At 45.9% G+C, this 26346-nt stretch overlaps 1 protein-coding gene across 1 annotated transcript in view; it reads right to left on the reverse strand.

Moving 5' to 3' along the window:
* Positions 1-7822: 7822 nt before the first annotated feature.
* Positions 7823-26346, reverse strand: part of CTSC (cathepsin C) — a 29750-nt gene continuing 11226 nt past the window's right edge. The window contains exons 3-7 of the mRNA XM_028726023.2: positions 21567-21730; positions 17991-18146; positions 16360-16475; positions 10927-11058; positions 7823-9687 (exon numbers count right to left, since the gene is read on the reverse strand). Of these exons, the coding sequence (XP_028581856.2) occupies positions 9185-9687; positions 10927-11058; positions 16360-16475; positions 17991-18146; positions 21567-21730 (1071 nt within the window). The 3' untranslated portion in view covers positions 7823-9184. The remainder of the gene's footprint in view (positions 9688-10926; positions 11059-16359; positions 16476-17990; positions 18147-21566; positions 21731-26346) is intronic.

Below are 26346 nucleotides of genomic sequence, written 5' to 3' on the forward strand. Positions count from 1 at the left end.
TGGCAGATTGAGGGGACAAGACCAATTGTGGGTCCAATGGTCAAGAAGACGGTTTCTCTATACCTGAAGGAGCGTCTCCACCCCCATCGTTCAGCCCAGACGCTGAGGTCCAGCTCTGAGGGACTTCTGGTGGTTCCCTCACTGCAAGTGAGGTTGCAGAGAACCAGACAGAGGGCCTTCTCGGTAGTGGCACCAGCCCTGTGGAACACCCTACCTTCAGATGTCAAGGAAATAAACAACTACAGTGGTACCTCGGGTTACAGAAGCTTCAGGTTACAGACGCTTCAGGTTACAGACTCTGCTATCCCAGAAATAGTACCTTGGGTTAAGAACTTTGCTTCAGGCCCCATTAGCTAAAGTGGTACGTCAGGTTAAGAACAGTTTCAGGTTAAGAACAGACCTCCAGAACGAATTAAGTTCTTAACTCGAGGTACCACTGTATCCTACTTTTAAACAAAATCTGAGGGCAGCCCTGTTTAGGGAAGCTTTTAATGTTTAATGCTGTATTGTGTTATTAATATTCGATTGGGAGCCACCCAGAGTTGCTGGGGAAACCCAGCCATATGGGCGGGGTATAAATAATAAATAATAAATTATTATTATTATTATTATTATTATTATTATTATTATTATTATGCACGTGCTGTAGAGGGAAGTGAGGGGCAGATGGGGCTTGCCAACCAGGGAAGGTAGGAGAAAGAAAACTCTGATCCTAAACTCCCACTGCCTTATGGGACACCTTTGGGAGAAGAAAAGGCCAAGGAGTAAACCTTACACAAATCTGGAGTCCCTAAGATGGCTGCATGGTGCTTTACAAAATATAACGAACGGAAACAATGCCAATCAAACCAGGGAGTTTCAAATTTGCAATTAACTTCTCTTTCAGGTGACTACCCCGAGGAAGCATGCATGCATGAATGTATAATACAATTAAATGCCTAGCTCTGTGGGAATGCTAAAATTAGCATGTGCAACAGTTTCAGTAGCTTAATCCTCCCCCCCCCCCCCCGTAACTAGGGGCTGCCTCCCCGGCTCATCTTGCTTGCTGACCCCACCTACCCTGCCTGCCCTGTCAACCCCACAGGGCCTGCAAGACAGAGCTGTTGCACCAGGCCTTTGGCCAAAGCACAGTCTGACCCCCCTCCTTTGGTAATCCTCACAGAACTCTAGTCCAATGGTTGCCATTAATTTGATTTTGAATTGATTTTAGAATGAATTGATTTTAGAATGCTGTGTTACTTTTATTGTTGTTAGCCGCTCTGAGCCCGACTTTGGCTAGGGAGGGTAGGATATAAATATTATTATTATTATTATTATTATTATTATTATTATTATTACTCCCTTACAGCTCCTTCAAGTCCCCCATTCCCCTCACAGCTCCTCAGTGTCCCTCCATCCCTCCTTTATTCAGACCTCTGCTGCTGTTTAAAGCTGCCGTTAAAAACAATTGCCATCTCTTTTGCTTCCTTCCTCCACTCTGACTTCAAGCAAATCCAGGATCGGGATACAGTGCTTCAAATTCTCCAATTGGGGCTGCGTGATGACAGCCTTACATCTTTACATATATACGAAGAAATGTAAATAAAGTAAAAGAAGTGCATATGCTATCAAGATATCAGATTTTAGCATTGTAATCCTATGTATTTCTACTCAGATCTTTCTTCTTTATATAAACCAAGTTCAATGGGGATTCATCCAGGGAACTGAGTACAGTGGTACCTCGGGTTAAGTACTTAATTCGTTCTGGAGGTCCATTCTTAACCTGAAACTGTTCTAAACCTGAAGCACCACTTTAGCTAATGGGGCCTCCTGCTGCTGCTGCGCTGCAGGAGCACGATTTCTGTTCTTATCCTGAAGCAAAGTTCTTAACCCGAGGTACTATTTCTGGGTTAGCGGAGTCTGTAACCTGAAGCGTATGTAACCCAAGGTACCACTATAGGATTGCAGTCTAAATAATTTACAAGTATTTTTTTAAGATAACGCAATTGCCAAGGAAAGCATTGAATGCAATATCTTAACTACCTTAGGTATGATCTATTGACTTTTTAAAATAATCAAATATTTCCATTCCAATATAATCAATCAAATATTATGGGAGGGGCTGGTCTCCCATCCCCCAGCATGTAAAATTAACAAGGCATTGTTTGTGTTTTAGATTTATTTACTAAATATAATTCAAACATGCAAAATTAGATCCCAGTTGATTTAGGCCTTCTGGAAACTTTCCAGAAATGCTTATTGCAAATTTTCTAGCTGAAAATATAGCTTGTCTTCAAGCCAGAACTGGAAGCCCGGTTCAAACTGTGATTCCCAGATCTGGTGGGCTCCACTTCTTTTGCCGGGCTGCAAATTGTACGGACCTTTCTCAGAAGGAAGAATAGCACACAATCAATTCTAGACCTGCAATTTCCCCTGCTATATTCCCCCCTCCAGTCACAAAGAAATTTGGCTGGGTGTCAGATTGGCTACATTGATTCTCATGAAACAGCAGATGTGAGCATCCGATGAACATTGCAGATACTTCCAACTCCCCCCTCCCACCAATGATTTCTGTTTACCTGCTAGACCAGGGGTGATGACCCTCAACCCTGGGGACCAAATGTGGTCCTTCACACCTTTTGATGTGGCCCTTCACACTGAAGCTGAAAACTTTGAGCTGAAAAAGGTTTGCCACACTTAATCTTGTTGTTGTCGTTTAGTCGTGTCTGACTCTTCAGGACCCCATGGATCAGAGCACGCCAGGCACCCCTGTCTTCCACTGCCTCCCGCAGTTTGGTCAAACTCATGCTGGTAGCTTTGAGAACACTGTCCAACCATCTCGTCCTCTGTCGTCCCCTTCTTCTTGTGCCCTCAATCTTTCCCAACATCAGGGTCTTTTCCAGGGAGTCTTCTCTTCTCATGAGGTAGACAATGTATTGGAGCCTCAGCTTCAGGATCTGTCCTTCCAGTGAGCACTCTGGGCTGATTTCCTTCAGAATGGATCGGTTTGATCTTCTTGCAGTCCATGGGACTCTCAAGAGTCTCCTCTAGCCTGGTGATATTTAGTTTGGCTGAATAAAGGCATTGTTCTAATAAAGAGTTCAGAATTTTACAACTAGAAGTGACTCTTGGGGAGAAATCCTATAGGAAGACCCACTGTGATGAGTGGGTTAGGATCCAGCAGATCTCCAGCTGAGTTGGGCAGTCCCCAGGGCAGCTAGGCTATACTGGATTAACTCCTTCATCCTCAACTCAGTTGGAGATACACCGGCATATCCCATCCCCCAATCCTGGCTCAGCTGAGACCCAGCCAGTTGAGCAAAACCTGGTGAATCCTAAGTCAGTGTGGACCCTAAAAAGGGGGCATTCTGGTACATGGCAGAGGTGGGGACAGAGAAGGGGGACATAGGCTGGATCATATGAGCTGGCAACATAAATTAAGCCAGAAAAAAGGGTGGTGTAACTTAAACACTACAGTGGTGCCTCGCAAGACAAAATTAATCCGTTCCGCGAGTCTCTTCGTCTTGCGGTTTTTTCGTCTTGCGAAGCACGGCTATTAGCGGCTTAGTGGCTATTAACGGCTTAGCGGCTTTAAGAAAAAAGAAACAAACTCGCAAGAACTCGCAAGACGTTTCGTCTTGCGAAGCAAGCCCATAGGGAAATTCGTCTTGCAGAACGACTCAAAAAACGGAAAACCCTTTCGTCTAGCGAGTTTTTCGTCTTGCGAGGCATTAGTCTTGCGGGGCACCACTGTATTTCAAAAGCTTGTTTTCCCTTGTGCCAGGTTTAGGCCAGACCAGCCAGCAGTAGCCCAGCTGCTAAATGCAGTTTGGATCTGGACCAACTTTATGCCAACTTAATTTACCCCAGCTTGCTTCATGCCAGCTTCTTGTGCATAGGAATGCTCTCTTTGTGAGCGCCTGCTCCTGACCGGGATTGTCGAATCACAGCACTCTGCTTAGATGCCTCTCCCAACTTGCTTGACAGGCCGTGCCTCACCAGGTGGCACTGTTAGGCATACTTTTCTATTTGTGCTAATGGACATCATGCCAAACCCTTTGCAGGAAACTTGCCCTTGCAGCTTTGCAGACAGTTGAGCAAAGAGTTAAGTCGCAGTCCAGAAAAAATCCTGCTACTAGGGGAATGAGTAGTTGACTGTGCGGGAGAGAGTGAGTGATGCTTAATTTCATCAGCGGATCAAAGCAATTGACCCTACTGAAGGGATTCGGAAGGGAGTCTTGACAGAATATTATCATGTTAATGTCCCTTTCCCCATACAAAATGGAAATTTTGGTCCTTAGATCATTGGCAGCTATTTCTCGCACATGGAGATGAAAACTCTCAATGGAATTGCTGACTCTCCGATGGTTAAAATAACCAAGGGTTATTTTCCAGCCCTCCAAAAGAAACCAGGAAACCCCCTTGCAGAACTTCCCAGTCAATATTTGATTCCCCTATTCACACATATTGTATTGCATCATCTTGCAGAAACCATAGCAACTAGAACTACCTAAAGCAGTACTGCAATTCAATGCATGATTCCTTGGGTGGCCCAGGAGCACAGTGGAATCCCTGAAAGTGAGAGATGGACAAATATATCAGTTCCAGTTCCTTTCAGTTTATCATTTTCCCAGTCCAGTTACCCACATTTCTGCACCAGGTTGCAATTTATTTTAAAGTCCTCATAAAACCAACATCTGAGTGCAAACTTATCCTAATATATGCATATGTACATTTGGGGGGGGGGGGGTGATTTTGCCTGATATACACATTCATGCAAGGAAGTTCCCATAACGTAAAGCATTTTTGTATATTTTCCACTAATATAATGCATTTTTATGTATACTGCCTCACGTTTTTGTGGTGCAATATTGGGTTGGAAAATTGCATCTTAGAATCGGGAGCAGTGTGAATTTTGTAGGATAGCAAATGAGGGAGATTTTGCACTGAAAGCCTAACCTGTCCCGATTTATCCCCCATTCCCTATTTCCAAGTAAATTGTGGAGGAACAGATGGTAAGAAAACTAAAAGTTCACTGGTATTTTGTCCTGTTAATATGTCTTCTTCTTTGTTTGCTTTTTTCAGAATAACTGAAGCCCAAAGAACACAGTCCCCTTGCTATTATAGGTAAAGGTAAAGGACTCTGGACGGTTAAGTCCAGTCAAAGGTGACTATGTGGTGCGGCACTCAGGCTGAGAGAGCCAGCGTTTGTCCACAGACAGCTTTCCAAGCCATGTGGTTAGCATGACTAAAACTGCTACTGGTGCACAGAAAACTGTGACGAGTGCCAGAGCACACGGAAATACCATTTACCTTCCCGCCACAGCAGTACCTATTTATCTACTTGCGCTGGTATGCTATCAAACTGCTAGGTTTGCAGAAGCTGGGACAGAACAACGGGAGCTCACTACCATTGAGCAGATTCGAACTGCTGAACTTCCATTCGGCAAGCCCAAGAGGCTTGGTGGTTTAGACCACAGCGCCACCTGTGTCCTCTTGCTGTACAACAAGGTAGTAAGAGATTATCAAGAGCTGTATGGTCAACAAGCAAACTTCTGTATGTTGGCTGGGGCTGATGGGTTCTGGATTCCAGCATCATCTGGAAAGCTGTAAGTTGCCCACCACTGGGCCCAGACACGGTGCAAAGTCTACCCCGGATCTTCTGCTCTCCCAGCTGCCAAAGACCATTCTGCTTCCCTGCACTTGACCCTCTCTCCCATGCCCCTCTTTCACTTTGGCGCAGCTCTTAAAAGGCATCAGCAGCAATTGAGGCACACAAGCTGGTGTGGCTATCAGTCTCTTCCCCTGTGCTCTAGAAGTCCCTGGTGCTTCTGGAGAACCTGTGGTGACTGCAGAGATAGATCTGCCCCAATCAGCTACTTAACCCCCCCCTCCCTATAGTAGTTCATGCAGCAGCAACAGCACCAGAAAAGGATTTATTTTAGCAACCCATGAATTTATTTATCATGAATTTATTGTTTATCCTTTAGGCTGGTTTGCCATGTTCTAATTATCCAATTCAAGCTATGTAGCAGGTGTTGATGTTAACTTTGAAGGATGATCCTGTAGTTTGCACATTTGAATATGTTCTCCCAGGGTGGCCAGATCTCTGAGGCTCTCAACTTGCTTGGGCAGGCATGTGCTAATCTCAGGAACACAGAAATGCAGCACCTGCCGCAACAAATCTATTATTTCAAATGCATAGCCATGAACTAACTTTGGACTTATCAAAAGCTTCCAGAAAAGCGTACAGGATACTATGAAACATAACCAGGGGCCCGGTCATATTAGGGACACATGAAACTGTCTAATAAGCAAATCAGACCATTGGTCCATCCTATGCAATATAATTATACAATATAATAAACCTTCTTCAACGCCTCTATTGCATCTGCAGAAAACAGCAACAGGAGACTCTTGCAGGTGGTTCATAATTTAATGGAGCCACCTGCACCATCAGGGCCTGGTAGGGCCTCCCAGATCTCCTGCAATGGTTTTGCAAAGGTTTTTTTGCATATAAAGTCCCTCAGATTCGGAAAGAGCTAGACTCCACCATGGGAGCAGGGCCAGGACGGGAGAGTGCTAAAGTCCTGTCTAGTCCAGTTGCATGGGGTCAATTCCAATCTGTTACCTCCGAGGATGTGGACAGGCTGCTTGGATGAATGAAACCAACCACCTGTCTCCTTGATTCTTGCCCATCCTGGCTAATAAAAGTGAGCCGGGAAGGGCTGGGCGATAGGCTCTGCAGGGTGGTGAATGCTTCTGTCTGTGAGAGAGCCCTCCCAGCCCCACTGAAAGGCGGTCATTAAACGGCTGATATGGCCATCTCCCAGTCTCAAATCTTCCATTCTTGGGCAAGGTGACTGAGCAGGTGGTTGCTGAACAACTCCAGGCACTCCTGGAGGATGCAGACCATTTGGATCCCTTCCCATCGGGATTCAGGCTTCATCATGGGACTGAAACTGCCTTGATTGCGCTGGTAGATGATCTCCAATGGGCTAGGGACAAAGGTGAGAGCTGTTTCCTAGTTCTGCTGGATCTCTCAGCGGCGTTTGACACCATCGACCATAACATCCTTCTGGACCGTCTTGAGGGGCTGGGAGCTGGGGGCACTGTCATACAGTGGTTCCGCTCCTTTCTCCTGGGCTGTGTCCAGAGAGTGGTGTTGGGGGATCAGTGTTCAGACCCCTAGGCTCTTACTTGTGGGGTGCCTCAGGGTTTCGTCCTCTCCCCCATGCTTTTCAACATTTACATGCAGCCACTGGGAGAGATCATCAGGAGGTTTGGGCTGGGTGTTCATCAATATGCGAATGATACCCAGCTCTACCTCTCTTTCAAATCAGAACCAGTGAAGGCGGTGAAGGTCTTGTCTGAGTGCATGGAGGCAGTTGGAGGATGGAGGCGGATAACATTGAGGTTGAATCCTGACAAGACAGAAGTACTGTTTTGTGGGAACAGGGGGCGGGTGGGTGTGGGGGACCCCCTGGTCCTGAATGGGGCAACTGTGTCCCTGAAGGACCAGGTACGCAGCCTGGGAGTCATTTTGGACTCACAGCTGTCCATGGAGATGCAGGCTAATTCTGTGTCCAGGGCAGCTGTTTACCAGCTCTATCTCTTCTTCTTCTTCACTCTTTGTTTGCAAATTTTCCCCCGAGGCTCCTCCCCAGCACCAGAAAGCTAAACTAGATGTAACTCTAGTCTCATCTAGCAAGGCTGTTCTCATATACATGGGACTGCAGTGGACTTCACCAAAACCTGATGGAGGACTCGGGTTTCTTCTGCTTCCCATTAGCATTCGAGAGAGTTAGCAAGACAGCTTGGGCCAAAGGAACTGCCACAGCGACAGGAGGAGGGTTTCCCTTTATTTCAGAATCACGTACAAAACTGAGAACCATAAAACGAAGCAAGCCACATGCAGAATAAAAGGGCATCATTAAAAATGAATGTCAGACGAACACCGACATTCAGGAGAGGTCACGCACCAGGTTTGTCTTCTTTGCTAGACAAAGAATAGTTGGAGAGATTCCCTTTTTCAAAAAAGAATAAAAATCAGAGTGCAATCATATTGTAAATGTCGTACAAATCGCATCATCTTCTACTTACACATTTCTTCATTTCCCCCGTAAGGCACAGTAATTTAAAACACAAAATAAAATTACAGAGGTGAAAAAGTATTTCCGGCAGAGGGCAAGTACAGAAAGATTGTCCAATTTAGAGGAGAAAATGATGGAGAATAATGTGTCAAACGTCTTCAGCTATTGCATATTGTACTTATTGGAGATTGTAAACCTCAGACTTGCTCTTCTTTGTATCCTATCTTTCCTCGATGGCAAGATAGAGGGAATCATCCCATTTTACCCAAAACAACTCGGTTAAAGTAAGGCTAAAAGAGAGATGGGAATCTGTGGCTCTCCTGATGTTAAACTCCTATAATCTCTGACCATTGACAGTACTGGCTGGGGCTGATGGAAGTCTAACAATACCTGGAGGGCCACAGGTTGCCCCAATCCCAGGGCTAAAAGTTAAACTCAGTTCAAACCATGGTTTAATCTTCCAATTGTACCACTAAGTCATCATTCTGCATGTCTGCTTTCCATTTCCCATGTGCTCAGCACTTCTCCTTCATGATATAGTGGCTTCCAAAGATGGAACACTTGTAATAGCAGTTCTCCCACATCCCCAGCGCCGACATCATGCCAAACCATGGGTTTGCAAGCCTGCCCCAAACCATGGCTCCCAATCCTTGCTATCCAGCCACGCGCACAAAACGGCTGCTGAGTTTTAGTGATAAATGCAAAATGGAGTCAGTGGTTCACAAAGGCCACCAAGCAAACTTCGCGACTGATCAGCTACTTGAATCCCACCTGGTCTTGGGTCTAGTCTTGCCCAAGCTGGTTCCCTCCAGATATTTTGCACTACAACTCCCAGCCGGCATGGTCCATGACCAGGGATGATGGGAATTGTAGTCCAAAACATCTGGAAGGCACCAGCCTGCTCCATCCATGACGCCTCAATGGCCCTCATTTAGCATCCTTTGAGGGATGCAAGCTCAATTTCAATTCCCCATGCCTGAATGTTTTTCATTAAAGCTCATTTTTCTTAAGCTGCCAAAGCAAACTGCCATGAAGCGCACCATGATTTGTTATTTTTTTTTAGGACGGACACCATTGCTTCCTGGGAAGGTATCGGCCAAGAAGTACCACGGCTACATTTTGGGGATAGGCGTGGCGGCCACGGCGATGCTCTCTATCGCACATTCGTCAGTGCCTCTACGGATCCTGAAATAACCCCCCTCGCCCCAGCTCTCTCCCCAGCTGTTCTTCACTATCCAGAACTTCTCGCCGGTGGCTGGGTCGCTGCCGTAGCCGACGAGCAACACAGCATGGTTGGTCAGCTCGAAAGGGTTGAAAGGATCCATCAGGCCCGTGTGGTGGTAGATCCCGCCTTCGTAATGCAGGAAGTCACTGTACACTTCAAAGGCAACAGCCATAGGCCCGTGCGCAAGAAGTTCAAGTTCCATCAGCGCTTCATTGCACCCTCCGTAAAAGCCGCCAACGTAGTGGTAGTTGGTGGCATAGTAGTGGTAGCACTTGCTCTTAAAAGTGCAGGGCGAATCTCTGGCTGTGTAAGGGAAACAGTCCTCCTCAACCACACCAAAATCCTGAGCGTATTTGCCAGCAATGAGGTAAGGAAACCCTCCATCGCAGCCTGAAAGAAACAAGGAAATAACGCAGATGGTTAATCACACAATTCGAAGTCCGGGGGCGGGGGTTCTCCTTCATTGCCAACCAAGCTTTGAGAATATGTATGTGTTCACCAGGGTTGGGCGATCGCTGGTTTTCAACATCGTGGTACATCACCAGCTAAACACCACAATACAGTCGTACCTTGGAAGTCAAACGAAATCCGTTCCGGAAGTCCGTTCGACTTCCAAAACCAAAGCGCGACTTCTGATTGGCTGCAGGAAGCTCCTGCAGTCAATCGGAAACCGTGGAAGCTCTGACGGATGTTCAGCTTCCAAAAGAATGTTCGAAAACTGGAACACTCACTTCTGTTTTTCGATCGTTTGGGAGCCGGAACGTTCCGACTCCCAAGGTGTTTGGGAGCCGAGGTACGACTATATACCACAATGTCTGAAATAAGGATGGAACTATGTAGAGACATTGGTTGGCTTCACAATTTTTCCCACATTGTGATTTCTGCATAGAACACACACACATATCACAATTTGCAGAATTTTGTCAGGTCAAAAATTATGAAACCAATATTATGTTACAGACTTCAAACTGGTTTTAGATGATATATCATCCAGCCCTAGTGTTTGCCCCATTTTCTATGCTCTTCGCTCATTCTGCTGCCCCCCCACCCCACCGCAAGCTCCTTGGAGCAGAGATCTCTGTCTTGCCCAAATAACTCAAAGCTGTCATGCAATAGTTGGGCATTGCCCAGTTTATGCCCTTCATTTCTAGAAGCCAACAGTGTGCATATCCTGCAAATATGCACAAATGTCCTAAGGGATATAGGGAGACAGCGGTTTCCATCCCATTCTGGGTTCGTCACCATCAGTGCTATCTCCATTCTGCTGCAGTTCAGCTTCTGCCAAACCTCACTACCCCTTGTGGCTGAAACAGATGAAATTCATTTCTATGCCTATGCTGGCTTTTGGCAGCAACTCTCTACGGTTTTAGGGCAGGCAACATTCCTAGTCCTATCTGGAGATGCCAGGGATCAAACTTGGGACCTTCTGCATGCAAAAGAGTTGCTCTACCGCTGAGCCACAACCCTTGCCCTGAGCCACAGAGGGGAGAAGTCCCACAGAGCCTCTGTTGCTGTTGCTGGGTTAGATGGCGAGGAAGATGTTCTTCAGCACAAATGGGGAAAGCCAATATTGGTAGGCCCTTGGGTCCAGGTTACAGTGAATGAATACAGTGCTGCCATGTCGTTTACCTTGAGAGTACTGGCTGCAGGAAACAACCTGCTGGGGACTTAGAGTCGGAGTCTGCGAATTGTTGGTGAGGATACGAATCCTGGATTCAAGCATGCCCATGGAAGCAAAGGCGTAGCAACTGCCGCAGGATGCTGAGGAGAACGAGAGAGCCAGTTAGAGCCAGTCTTTCATCCTAATATTCCCAGGACGCCACAATTATATCACTCAGTTCAGCTGACAATGGACGGAATGCCATGATTTAATTTCTCACACATCCCAGAGGTGAAGGCGATCCCATCATCTCCATCCTAGCCTAAATGGACCAATGGACCTCAATCAGGGAGTGGGGAACTTCTGCAGCCAGAGGGCCACGTTCTGTCCTGGGCAAGCTTCTGGGGGCCACATGCTGGTGGGGGAGGGGCCAGAGGCAAAAAGGGGGTGGAGCCAAAAAAGTTACACCTGCACAGCAGGCCAGTTTCTACAAAAAAACAACTCTCTATCCAGGGAAGCAAAAAGGCAGAACAATGAATGTAAATGTTAGCTTTTTGGACCCGCCAGAGAGGCCAAAAGGCATTTACAGAGTTTGTGGACATGTCCCAGCCTGGGAAAAATACGAAAGGAGGGGGTGAAGAAAGACTAGTGAGTGGCATTGGCCTGGGTTCTCCTTTGAGGGACCATTTCTGCAGGGGCTGGACAGCATCTGTCAGGGATGCTGTTGTGGCATTCTGCATTGCAGATCCTGCACTGAGCAAAGGGTTGGGTGGAACCGCCAAAATCAAAGACTGGACTTTGACAAACTTAAAAGGACTGATGCGTCCTTGGCTGGCAGGGGGGAGGCTAGGTTGGGGTTTTGCTTTTGTATTTCTCCCCTTTTTGTATTTATTTATAAAAGGATCAGCTTTCTACACTTCTTAGTGAGTGCTGATCTTATGCTACTTGAGGTACCTGTTAGGACCAGTCATATGCCGATGGAGAACTACTATCAAAACTGTACCATGTTTCTGGATCATCCATCATCGCATGGGTACAGGATTGTGACTGCTGAAAGGCTTGTTTGCCTCTTTCAATACTGATGGGCTGTATTGTCTAATTTTATTTGTGCATCAGTGATAGACTTTTATTTTCTGTGCTTCCATTACATATTCTCTGTTGAGAATTGGTGCGCTTGGAGCTTCTATTATCGCATGATTACAGGATTGGGACTATTGAAAGGCCTGTTTGGCCTCAGTGATATTGATTGACTAACTTCTTCAATTTTGTTCATACAATATTGATTTATTTTTTTATTTGTATCTCCATCATATGTTCTCTGTTTAAGAATTGTGAAATAGTACAGGTTATATATTTATAACCTGTATTATATATATATAATGTTCTATTAGTCACGTGTTGCCTGTTTTTGCTTAAAGTTTATCTGTTTTCGCAACACAAGCAATGCTGTTGTGTCATCCTGCATCGCAGATCTTGCCCTGAGCAAAGGGTTGGGTTGGAAGTTCTGATGATTCTACGCTTTATTTCCCTCCCATCCCACTTCGCTAGTTTTCCTGATCATAATTGCTAGTGGCTTTTGTTCCTTTTACACTTCAGTACCTGCTGCATTAGGGATGCTGGTGGCGCTGTGGGTTAAACCACAGAGCCTAGGACTTGCCAATCAGAAGGTCGGCGGTTCGAATCCCCGCGACGGGGTGAGCTCCTGTTGCTCAGTCCCTGCTCCTGCCAACCTAGCAGTTCGAAAGCACGTCAAAGTGCAAGTAGATAAATAGGTACTGCTCTGGCGGGAAGGTAAACGGCATTTCCGTGCGCTGCTCTGGTTCGCCAGAAGCGGCTTAGTCATGCTGGCCACATGACCCGGAAGCTGTACACCAGCTCCCTCGGCCAATAAAGCGAGATGAGCACCGCAACCCCAGAGTTGTCCGCGACTAGACCTAATGGTTAGGGGGTCCCTTTACCTTTACCTGCTGCATTACAGAACTATGGCTTTCTGCCCAATATACAAGCATGTCACACTAAATTTCATGCACACCAGTGGGTGTGGCACAAAATTGAACGCCACTGGATAACCACTTGTGTTCCAGCCAATATATATATATATATATATATATAAATAAAATAACACAGAAGTGAGCGCTACACACAGACAACATTCCATTAGTTTTACAATGGCTTTTACATTGTAAAATATAATGCAGAAATAAACGGAAAATGAACTGCCGTGTGAATGCCGGTCAAGTTGCAAGAGCCCATCTTGCAGAAATACACAAACCTTCAATGGTGTATTTTTCCTCATTAGCAGCAAGATAAATTAGTTATTCAGGATGGTGGCACATTCATTTACCAACTAGGCAATATTGACAGTTAAGAGTATAAACAACAACAATGGCAAGAGTTAGCAGCGGCAACCTCAAGTTAATTTTCTAAAAGCGCCGGTTTTCGCTGTTCCCCACAAATTAAATCGCAACCCGGTTTAAATTGCATTAGAGGCCACTCGCTCTGCAGCCAAATAAAAAATCACTAAAAGCCATTAAAGACTCGTTAAAAGGCAGAAAGGACTCTTTTCAAAACTGATGGTTCAGGAAGTCTATTCTCTTTCTAACCAGTTTCACGGTCAGCAGATCCTCCAGGCCTGAATATCCATTTAGGGGAAGCAGTTTCCAAAAGCAAGGTCTCTGTTGCAACACAGCAAACTGGTCCCAGGTATTGCCTGGCTCTGGGTGCAAGTTCTGCTCATAGAAGGGATTGCAGAGACGGAAAGAAGCATGCTGTGGCCTCTGTGAGGGGACCTTGTGGCCACTGAGGGGCTGCAACCCTCTTGACTCCCAGGAAGAACTTTGAAGCAATGAGGGAAGACCACTCAGGCCCCATCCATCAACCAGAGGAGCTGCAGAGACACTGCTTCCCCCTCCCTGCTTAGAAAAAGGCTCAGCCATGACTGCTTGTTGCCCTGGGAGTCCAGAAGCAAGCAAGAGGAAATGACAATCTGGCAAAATCCATTGGTTTTTTGCCTCTTCTCCCTTGCAGGTCTTGTTTGTACGCCCAAGAGCAGGGCCTCTCTTTCTCTTTCCAAAATGAAGAGCCCTCATATTTACGGGACCACCTCACCTTAAGGTCCATGAATAACCAGAGTTTAGAGGTCCTGGGCCCTAAGGAAGTCAGATTATCCTTCATCAGGGCCAGGGCCTTCTCAGTGAAGGCTCCGACCTGGTGGAAAGCTCTGTCCCATGAGACCAGGGCCCTGCAGGATTTAACTTCCTTCCGCAGGGCCTGTAAGACAGAGCTATTCCGCCTGGCTTTCAATTTGAACTTAGCCTGATCTTTTATTCCCCTTCCTTCCCTCCCCCTCCCCATTTTATGAAGATTACCGCTCTGGGATCCCACAGCTAATTCTCCCCGGGTCTCCTCACTGGCCCAAATAGGACTAACTTAGCCAGCTAGCCCTGGTGATCATGTAATGTTTATTGGATGGATTTCCCCCCTAAATTGATTTTTGATTTTATTGTTATTCATGTTTTATACCGTATTTTATGCTGTTTTTTGTAGCGTTTTAAATTTGTTGTTGGCCGCCCTGAGCCCGGTTTTCTGAACCGGGAAGGGCGGGGTATAAATTAAAAAATATTATTATATTATTATCATAATAATTGCCTGAGAAGCAGAATACTGCAAATCACAAGGAGAGGATGGAAAGTAGATCTGGCCAGATCCTTATCTCCCCTATTGCCTCACAGGTCAAATATGACAGGTGGGCAAGAAATTCCGACAGTAGAAAAGAATGGCTAAGATGATTGAATACATAGACCTGGCAAAACTGTCAGGGAAAATCCAAGACCACGTATTTGAAAGGATATTGTAAACATTTAACAACACTAACAGGACTGACTTAAAGGTTTGCTGGTTAAAAGTAAAAGCTTATTTACAATGATAAGAAATATGAAAGTAAAAAGAAAGGCAGATAGGGGGAATGAGAAATGCAGATGAAGTTATGACTGGAAGTTAGAAAGCCAGTTTGGAGGGATGGAGGGAACTCGACGACTCGAGAGAGTCAAAATATAGATGATAAGAAATGTAAAAACTGTATGGTGTTTTTTGAAAATGAAAATGCTAATAAATATTACTATAAAAAACAACAACAAATAGGGCAGGTGGGTGGGATTGCCATTCTGTCAATCACTTGACATCACAAAGATGACAAGCGATGCAACCCCAAGACCCATCTTCGGATGCACTGACAGCCAGCTAATCGTTGGGACACCAATGCGCTTCCACGTCTCACTGATTGACAGGTATTCGGTGCTCCAGAAAGTCCTTTGGGCCCAGCCAACCCCCTGAACTCTGCCCACAGCCTTCCCTGGGTGGACTCGAACCACCAACCTACTGGTTGACAGCCAGGCACACTGACCCACCGCACATGGTTTGGCCAAAATGCACTGGGAGGGACAAGCGGCGAGGCCTGGACCAGAGTTGTCCCACCCCTGCTGTAAATAAGTGAGAAAGAAAGCAAAAAGGAGTCAGTGGGAATTCAAAGTTCAAGGCTTCCGGAAAGAATGTGAAAGCTAATTCTCCCAACACATAGTCTTGGGTTTCTTGTAGCAAAGAGGACGTAACACCACTTCTCACTGCCCAGGAAAGTGATGTAATTCCCACGCACACCCAGAAACCACAGAATGCTTTTCCTCATCATTTTCATTTCTGTCACGTTCTTGGGCCTGCTTCGAGCACATCAGCCGAAGCTGTTAGGCCCAAGCCAGCCGCATTTAGCCACCTTCAAGACTGACACTGATGGAAGAAGGGAGGGATTTATGACATACCTACCCGGTGGTGTAATTATCACCATTAAAGAAAAAACCTCCACACACCTAGAACTATGACTTTGATCAACAATAAGACCTGAAAGTGGCGTAAGACAATTCAAGGGATCACTGGCTAAAAGCGGAATCATAATTTGCTGTCAGAAACAATTAGGAAAGTAATCTGTTAATGAGGTTCAGTTCCACGGTTAACAAGCATTCAATATTAAGTTGAGTGAAGCCTAGAAGCAGGTGGTGTGTCAGACTGGGCCAATTCATAACCCAGGACTGAAACTGGGACAGGGGGTGGGACCCACAACAGAAAACTCCAGCCTTCCGGCCTCAACCAGGAGGCTGTCGAAAACCAAAATGGAGCAGAAAATGCTTTTGTTCCCCTCATCTGATCTATGGTCATGGCAAAGGGTGAGGAAAGGTTTCTGGGCGATGCAGCAGTCAAGTGACTAATACGCTTTATGATGTGAATGAGTTCAACTCTTTAGTTGTTCTCACAATGGATGATGGCACCCTACGGTGCAATGTCCCTGGCTTACACCCATCTCTCTCAAAAGAACCGGCTGTAGGGTGTGTACATCCAAGTTGTGTATTTGACTTTTCTAGAATGCCTTGTTGATTATTTTCAGTAACAAAAGGTATGAAAGGAACATATCCTACCCTGGTTTCGCACTGGGCTGACGTAGTTAACACCATTCACATTCCTCCAGTCCCAAGATTCAGGCAGGTTGGAAACTTGTTTCATTAGTTCAGCAGTCAGAGGGGCAGGTTTTGGCCTATAAAGAAATAAAACCATATATACTTCATATTGGAATCCCTATTATTTGACAAGAGGAAGAATTGGAACACCATCCGAGAGCTGCAGTGTCCATACAGGGACATTGTCCAGTTACAGGGAACCAGGCAGAGGGCCTTCTCAGTAGCGGCGTCCAGCCTGTGGAACGCCCTCCCATCAGATGTCAAAGAGAACAATAGCTACCAGACTTTTAGAAGACATCTGAAGGCAGCCCTGTTTAGGGAAGCTTTTAATGTTTGATGTATTACAGTATTTTGATAATTTTGTTGGAAGCCTCCCAGAGTGGCTGGGGAAGCCCAGCCAGATGGGCGGGGTATACATAATAAATAATAAATTATTATTATTAAATTATTATACAGTCTTCCTGCATGTCTTCCCACAAGCAGCAGAGTGTTCATTATGTAAAAGGTACAACACTTCACATGTGGTGGAAGTGTGAGCATGTAAAGCCCTCCTGGCAGTGGGTATTTACAGAAATAAGCTATACTATGGGTTAACACGTAGAATATACCCCAAGTTTGGGATTGTTAACCATTTTAAAAGAAGGGCAACCTGAATAACTAATTACTTTCCTTTTAGTAGCAGTGTTCCTATGAGCGGCACAGAATTGGAAACGATGTGTGCATTTCTTGTTGGAAACGGAATGTATGTCCGATTGATGCATCAGAAAGATTAACAAGATATCACATGCACTGAATACTACAAATGATAAAGATGATTTTCTTTAAATATGCATCCTTCTGTAAAATACTTTACGGATAACTCTGAAGAGTGGCAAGTCCCAAAATCAAAGACTGGACTTTGGCAAACATAAAAAGACTGCTCCGTCCTTGGGTGGCAGTGGGGAGGCTAAGCTGGGATTCTTTTTTTTGTATTTACCCCCTTTTTGAATTTATTTATAAAAGGAAAAGGCGGGAAATCTCAGGTCTAGGAGCTAATGAGGCCCTCCAGACCTTTTTGAAAGCCACCCATGCTGACAGCCATCCCTGCCTCTTGTGGGAAAGAATCCCGTACAGTGGTACCTCGGGTTACAGACTCCGCTAACCCAGAAATAGTACCTCGGGTTAAAAACTTTGCTTCAGGATGAGAACAAAAATTGTGTGGCGGTGGCAGCGGGAGGCCACATTAGCTAAAGTGGTACCTCAGGTTAAGAACAGTTTCAGGCCAAGAACGGACCTCCAGAATGAATTAAATTCTTAACCTGAGGTACCACTGTAGATTAAACTATGCGCTGTTTGAAGAACGATTCTCATTCAAAGGTAGCACAGCTTTCCCATGGAAGGACCACTGCCTTTACACACAGCATGTGAAAGCAGTAGGAGCTGGAGACATGAGCTGTACAACTCTCTCCTTCTCGCTCTCCATACATGTGCGCGCACACAGGACGATGAACGGAGGTGTGTTCAGCACCACCAACCCTTTTAAGCAGCCCAAGCCAGCCACAGGTTTATGGTCCCTTGGTGACGTCCAGGCCAGAATGTCACGACCCCTTTACCTTGGAATTCTGGGATTTAACCCGCCCGCTCTCCGAGCCAAATCTTCTAGGGTGAGGCCTTCATATTCCTTGTAGGCTACTGCTTTCCACGATTTCTGAATGGCGTTGATTGCTCCTACGAAGTCGAAGTTGTTCACGTAGAACTTCTGCAGAGATCTGCAGTCGAGACACAAACGACACGTTAGGCGAGGGAGCCTTGTGAAGGCTAGAATCTGCTCAAGTCCCAGCAGTTTATTAAGAAAACAGCCCAACACAGCCCCTCATGAAACTCTTCCGCAAGACAAGAGACCCTTTGTTATTAAGACAATGCTTCAATCATAGTGCTTCACAGACGGGCATTTCAAGTTGAAATCTCTGCCTCACAGTCAGCGCCGGATTTAGGTTTGATGAGGTCCTAAACTACTGAAGGTAATGGGGCCCTTTATATGGCTAGCTGTCCTTTGTCAACAACAAATTGTTGCTTTTTTGTGTTGAATATATGCTATATGGTAATTTATGGACCTAAAGCCATTTGCACGTGTTGCCATGCAACCAGTCCATGCAGAATGCAGGCACCCTATATATAGAAAAGAGCAAACCAGTGATATTTTAGGGAGCAGGCTAGCAGGCGGGGCCCATTACTTACATCACAAGAGCCTACACAACACAAAACACTGTTGTTGTATGTAGATTTTATTTTATTTGTTTTATATTTTGGAAATGTACACCCAGGTGTTTTTTTCCTTTAATTTTTTGGGGGCTCCCAAGAGAGAGGGGCCCTAAGCTATAGCTTGCTTAAAGGTAAAGGTAAAGGGACTCCTGACTGTTAGGTCCAGTCGCGGACAACTCTGGGGTTGCGGCGCTCATCTCGCTTTATTGGCCGAGGGAGCCGGAGTACAGCTTCTGGGTCATGTGGCCAGCATGACTTAGCCGCTTCTGGCAAACCAGAGCTGCACACGGAAACACCGTTTACCTTCCCTCTGGAGCGGTACCTACTTATCTACTTGCACTGGCATGCTTTTGAACTTCGAGGTGGGCAGGAGCAGGAACCGAGCAACGGGGGCTCACCCCGTCACGGGGATTCGAACCGCTGACCTTCTGATCGGCAAGCCCTAGGCTCTGTGGTTTAGACCACAGCGCCACCCGCGTCCCTTGTTTAGCTTATATATATATCCAGCACTGCTCACAGTCTATGTTTTAATAGCAACAAGGAACAATAATTAACTGGTTTACACTCATTTTATTTAAAGACTTATAAAAAAAACTTAATCGAACAACTCTCAAAGCCAAGTGTTTCCAAACAGTGCTCAATGAGCATCATTCAGGTATCCCTGACGGGTCTGTGGCTTCGTGGTTGAAGATGAGGGACAGCACAGCTATTACATTAACAATTCATATTGATTTTTAATTGTACTTTTATTTGTTATATTGTATTTTATTTTATTGTAATGCAATAAAATGCAACATATAGGAAGTAAACAGAGCAGTCAAGGTACAATTAAAAATCATCCAACATCCAGCAGAGTACATTAAAATGGGCAGAAAAACCATTAAGTAGTCTTACAAGAACTCCAGCAATTTCCAAGAGGTCTCTGGAAGAAAAATAAAATGTACAAATACAGGAACACCTTAACTGGACTTTGCAGTGACATTCTGTACCTAGAAGAGCCACAATGGACTTTGCAGTGACATTCTGTACCTAGAAGAGCCACAATGTTTCAGATATGAAGTATGAATGTTGTTGTTGTTCTGGCATCTGTCAGATAATGGAGTGCACCTCAGGGGGTGAAGCCAAACTGCTGTGCTGGCAGCACTGAAATGATCTCTCTGAAACACAAGCCTGTGCAGTGTGGATGGAGGTCTTGGGCTGCCCAGATGGCAAGACGGTGCCCTCTCAGCCTCACTGATGTGGTCCAAAGGAAAGCAGAGCAAGACATTTGGCACCAGGTTGGCTGCAAGAGTTGCCAGAAGGAGGCATACATGGCGCCATCCAGCTGTCTTAGGGACTCCGCTCTGGATTTCTGTAGGGTTTACTCCAGGCTTCCTCAACCTCGGCCCACCAGATGTTTTTGGCCTACAACTCCCATGATCCCTAGCTAGCAGGACCAGTGGTCAGGGATGATGGGAATTGTAGTCTCAAAACATCTGGAGGGCCGAGGTTGAGGAAGCCTTTTCTTCTCCTGAAGATGACCCTGCAAGGCTACCTTCCCAAGCCGATGAGCCCCACCTGCTCCTTTAAGTCTGAATACTGACTGGGTTTTAAGCATGAATACCAGAATTCTAGCTCCCTATGATCAGAGGGTCAAAACAGGCACCACACATGAACCAGAGGATGACTCAAAAGATCTACGGATTCTGATGACTATAGTTGCACTGAACATGTCTCTACACATAGAATCATAGAGTTGGAAGAGGCCACAAGGGCTATCGAGTCCAACCCCCTGCCAAGCAGGAAACACCATCAGAGCACTCCTGACATATGGTTGTCAAGCCTCTGCTTAAAGACCTCCAAAGAAGGAGACTCCACCACACTCCTTGGCAGCAAATTCCACTGTCGAACAGCTCTTACTGTCAGGAAGTTCTTCCTAATGTTTAGGTGGAATCTTCTTTCTTGTAGTTTGGATCCATTGCTCCGTGCCCGGTTCTCTGGAGCAGCAGAAAACAACCTTTCTCCCTCCTCTATATGACATCCTTTTATATATTTGTACATGGCTATCATATCACCCCTTAACCTCCTCTTCTCCAGGCTAAACATGCCCAGCTCCCTTAGCCGTTCCTCATAAGGCATCATTTCCAGGCCTTTGACCATTTTGGTTGCCCTCCTCTGGACACGTTCCAGTTTGTCAGTGTCCTTCTTGAACTGTGGTGCCCAGAACTGGACACAGTACTCCAGGTGAGGTCTGACCAGAGCAGAATACGGTGGCACTATTACTTCCCTTGACCTAGATGCTATGCCTAAGTCATTGTCCACAGGTTGATTTGTACAGCTTAAGTGTTGTGTACACTGACTGTACACTCATTGAACATATCACATGTACAGCTCAGTTACTTGCGTACACAGACTGTACGGTTTTTGGATGTAACATACGAACTCTCTCATTATGGACCTATGGAAGCCTATGAAACTGCATCACACTGAGCCAAAACATTGGTCCTATCTCTCCCAGGTCAGTGCAAAAATAAACTCTACCAGTCTCTGAAGGAGAGCCAGAAGGATGAGCCTGCAGTCTTCTGAATCAACTGGCCTTCAGTACTTATTTGTTTTCAAGACCAGTAGAAAGACAGTCCTTGTCTTGACATAACACAAAAGGAAAATGTATGGGGAGGGAGGAGGTAACCACAAAAAGGCTCAGGCACTATTTCGCAAAGTCAAGAGTTGTTAGAATGATCAGCTGGGATAGAAACTGTTCAGGGGGCCTTGCTTCAGTTATCTCTGTCTGGCTCTATGACGGAGCCTGCATCAGAGCATGTTGTTGTTGTTGTTGTTTAGTCGTGTCTGATTCTTCGTGACCCCATGGACCAGAGCACGCCAGGCACTCCTGTCTTCGTATCAGAGCATACAATTAACCCAACAAAATGGCATTTGTTTCCACTCACCTTCCAGTGGATTTCAAAGGCAGCTGATTTACACGAACGCCGGAGGCTGAAGGGGAGATCTTTTGCGCGGTGAAGCATGCCCAGTTCCGGCCCAACACATCATGGACCCACCCAGGTAAGGTCTCATGGCAGTAACTGGTTACGTTTAAGCCATCCTTTTTATACTGGGAAGGGAAGCGAAAGGGATGCTGGTCAGATTCTGCACAGAACACATGGAGCTGAGAACAGGCAAAAGATCCTAGGTTCGATTTCCAGGCATGGCTGGTAAAGATGCCCATCTGAAACCCTGGAGAGATGCGTTGACCAGGAATAGCTAACATGGTGCTGTTCAGATGCTGCTAAACTACAACTCCCATGGGATACGCTGACTTGCGTCGATGGGATTTATAGCCCGGCAACATCCAGAAGGCCTCATATTGGCTGTCTCTGACATAGGCAGTACTATGAGCCAAATGGGGCAACGGTGTGACTCTGGATTAAGACACACCCAACTATTGCGTGCTGCAACACTTAAGCAGTAGAATACAGTGGTACCTTGGGTTACATAGGCTTCAGGTTACATACACTTCAGGTTACAGACACCGCTAACCCAGAAATAGTACCTTGGGTTAAGAACTTTGCTTCAGGATGAGAACAGAAATTGTGCTCCGGCGGCATGGCAGCAGCAGGAGGCCCCATTAGCTAAAGTGGTGCTTCAGGTTAAGAACAGTTTCAGGTTAAGAATGGACCTCCGGAACGAATTAAGTACTTAACCCAAGGTACCACTGTACATTATTGGCTGAATTTATCTCAGGCCCCCTTCTTATGACCGGAGAACCTTTGGCCAGTTTTCGAAACGCAGATACATAAGCTCCTCACCAAATGGCACCGTAAACCTTGGTTGCGGTTGCTGCAATGTAATGCCCAGCCACCTCTTTTTTCTTTTTTGCAATGGGGACGATGATGGCAATTACCGTAATTCCATTTCTACACCACTTTATATCTTAAAGAACAACTTTCGAAGTGGTACACAACAAATAAAACATTGAGTAAAACAAATTCAAGCTTCAAGGAAAATATTTCAGATCCTTTAAGTGACGTTTTGCTTTTCCCCGTCACCAACCCGGCATCCACATGGCCACAATTTGACCCGCACCAGTTACAAAACACGCCTGACTAATTTCTAACACTGCCTTTGGCCCTTTGATGAGCTACCGAACCAGGGAAAAGCACCCACGCAGCCTGGAAATGCCTTGCCTTCTGCGGAGCTCCTTTGGCCAGTCACTGCCTCTCAGGCTAACTGACCTCACAGGGTTCTGAGGATAATAATAATAATAATAATAATAATAATAATAATAATAATAATAATTTATTTACACCCCACCCTTCCCGGTTCTGAAAACCAGGCTCAGGGCGGCTAACAACAAATTTAAAACACTTAATTGATGCTACAAAAAACAGCATAAAATACAGTATAAAATGTGAATAACAATAAATTCAGAATTCAAAAATCAATTTAGGGGGGAAATCCATCCCATAAACGTTAGGGCTAGCTGGCTAAATTAGTCCTATTTGGGTCAGCAAGGAGACCAGGGGAGAATTAGCTGTGGGATCCCAGAGTGGGTAATCTTCATAAAAAGGGGAGGGGGAGGGAAGGAAGGGGAATAAAAGATCATGCTAAGTTCAAATTGAAAGCCAGGTGGAATAGCTCTGTCTTACAGGGCCTGCAGAAGGAAGTTAAATCCTGCAGGGCCCTGGTCTCATGGGACAGAGAATTCCACCAGGTTGAAGCCATCACTGAGGAGGCCCTGGCCCTGATGAAGGATAATCTGACTTCCTTAGGGCCCGGGACCTCTAAACAATGATTATTCATGGACCTTAAGGTCCTCTGTGGGGCATACCAGGAGAGGCGGTCCCGTAAATACGAGGGCCCTAAGCCACATAAAATGGAGAGGTGGATGAATCATGTACCCTTGCATTGAAGCTCCTTGAAGGAATGGTGGGCTGAAAAGTCTTCAAATAAACACCTCCTCCCTGTAGTCCAACTTCCCATGGAAATTAAGTTTGAAAGAAGTAGCACATGTGAAGAATATCTAGGGGTCTTACTGGACCACAAGCTGAACATGAGTCAACAATGGGATACAGCAGCAAAAAACAAAAGCTAAGGCTATTCTAGGCTGTATCAACAGAGGTCTTGTGTCCAGATTAAGAGAAGCAACAGTATTGATTCTATTCTGTTCTAAGCAATAAAATAGAGGGGTGCTGCCCATAGCAGTTTCTGGCTTACGAATGCATCCACTGGCCCCAAAAAGCCAGCGACCCTCTGGACTAGGGGATTACAGAGTTGTGATGCCTACATTTCAGGGCCCCAACCCTACAATTTTGTGATAAAGGCCGGATCAACCTGGCTGAGAAGCAAGCCAAGTTTTTCTGCTCAGGGAAAATGCATTTGCCCAGATTTAGATACCCCACCAGCCACCATATGCTTCCTATATTTTTGGTTTTGCCTGCAGCTTTGTTTCCTTGACACGAGGGACGCACTTTAGACCTCTGTTGCTTTTACGCTTTGCAGAAAGGGTGAAATTTGCCTCCTTGGCACGATGCCGGCAGGGACTGTAGGCTCTGCGGTGCTAAAACGTTCCAAGTTCCTTTGCCCCGAAGCTCCGCTGAGCTGCCTGCCGTCGATCTTGATGAATTTGGAACGGCATCCCGGAAACTTCCTGTACCTCCAAAGCAATAACACAAAACACAACAGCTTCTTTCTTCTTTTGCCGGCGGCTCTTTTCCTTGCCTGCTGGTCCCAGGCGTCATGAAACGATGAGCCTTGGCGATTTTAAGCGGCCTTTCCCCCCCCGATAACCTGAAGCGTGAAAACTTCATGTAGTGGCTGCTTCTTAAAAAAGAAAAAGAAAAAGAAAAAGCCAGGAAGGGCACCTGGTGTTTGTGTGTGTTTAGAAGGGATGTAGGAAAATTTGTGGCTTAGCTTCTCAGCAATGTTGATGCGGCCCTTAGCATAGAATGGCAGAGTTGGAAGGGACCCCGAGGGTCATCTAGTCCAACCCCCTTGCAATGCAGGAATCTCAGCTCAAGCATCCAGGACAGATGGCCATCCAAACCTCTGCTTATAAACCTCCAAGGAAGGAGAGTCCATCACCTTTCAAGGGAGTTCAACAGCTCTTACTGTCAGAAAGTTCTTCTTAATATTTAGTCGGAATCTCCTTTCTGGTAACTTGAAGCCATTGGTTTGGGTCATACCATCTGAAGTAAGAGGAAACAAGCTTGTTTCCTCTTCCAGTGTGAAGAGAGCCAGTGTGGTGTAGTGGTTAAGAGCGGTAGACTCGTAATCTGGTGAACCGGGTTCGCTTCCCCGCTCCTCCACATGCAGCTGCTGGGTGACCTTGGGCCAGTCACACTTCTCTGAAGTCTCTCAGCCCCACTCACCTCACAGAGTGTTTGTTGTGGGGGGAGGAAGGGAAAGGAGAATGTTAGCCGCTTTGAGACTCCTGAAGGGGAGTGAAAGGTGGGATATCAAATCCAAACTCCTCCTCTTCTTCTTCTTCTTCTTCTTCTTCTTCTTCTTCTTCTTCTTCTTCTTCTTCCATGTGACAGTCCTTGAGTGATTTGAAGATGGCTATCGTATCTCCTCTCAGTCTCCTCTTTTCCAGGCTAAACATACCCAGCTCCTTCAACCGCTCCTCATAAGGCTTGGTTTCCAAACCCTTGATATGCCTTATAGCAGTGTTTCCCAACCTTGTGCCTCCAGCTGTTTTTGGCCTACAATTCCCATCATCCCTTGCCACTGGTCTTGCTAGTCAGGGATGATGGGAGTTGTAGGCCAAAAACATCTGGAGGCACAAGGTTGGGAAACACTGCCTTATAGAGTGAGACCATTGAACCATGTAGTTCAGTATTGCCTACAATGACTTGCAGAGGTTCTCCAGGGCTTCAGACAAGTCTTCCCCGGAGATGCTTGCGATCTTCTGCATAAATAGATGCTCTACAAAGCAGATGTTGGGAGACTCCTCCCAGAGCTACGATTCTCAGCGTGGCTTAACAACCAACCTCTCTTTCCCAGGGGAGCTTTGAGACTTGTAGCTCTGCGAGGGGAATGAGGCATCTTCTAAAATCTCAGCACTCTACAGATCCCATAATTCCTTTGGGCAATCCATTATGGTTTGAAGTGGTATGATAGTGTATTAAATGCTCGGCACTGTTATGGTTTAATGCATGAAACGGGACTTAGCCCCACACCCCATGGAGGCACTACAGATATCACAAAGACTTGTCCAACTGGCAGTGAAGTGTATGCAGTCTACAGAGTCACCTCTTTCAACCAACACTCTTCTCATTAGGTCTCTACAAACAATGGTTGGCACCCAAAGCAAGATAGGGATGGAGCTCTTTCAATGCCATCTGCTCAGCAATTCAGCTTTGCTTTTAACAGAAATCTCCTTATGTTCCACACCAACTCAGAAACAACCAACCTCAATTTTCTTATCTTCTTGTTGTTGTTGTTGTTTAGTCGTTTAGTCGTGTCTGACTCTTCGTGACCCCATGGACCAGAGCACGCCAGGCACTCCTGTCTTCCGCTGCCTCCCGCAGTTTGGTCAGACTCATGTTTGTAGCTTCCAGAACACTGTCCAACCATCTCGTCCTCTGTCGTCCCCTTCTCCTTGTGCCCTCCATCTTTCCCAACATCAGGGTCTTTTCCAGTGAGTCTTCTCTTCTCATGAGGTGGCCAAAGTATTGGAGCCTCAGCTTCACGATCTGTCCTTCCAGTGAGCACTCAGGGCTGATTTCC

This window comes from Podarcis muralis, chromosome 4 (genome assembly GCF_964188315.1).
Source record: "Podarcis muralis chromosome 4, rPodMur119.hap1.1, whole genome shotgun sequence".
Taxonomy (NCBI): Eukaryota; Metazoa; Chordata; class Lepidosauria; order Squamata; family Lacertidae; genus Podarcis; species Podarcis muralis.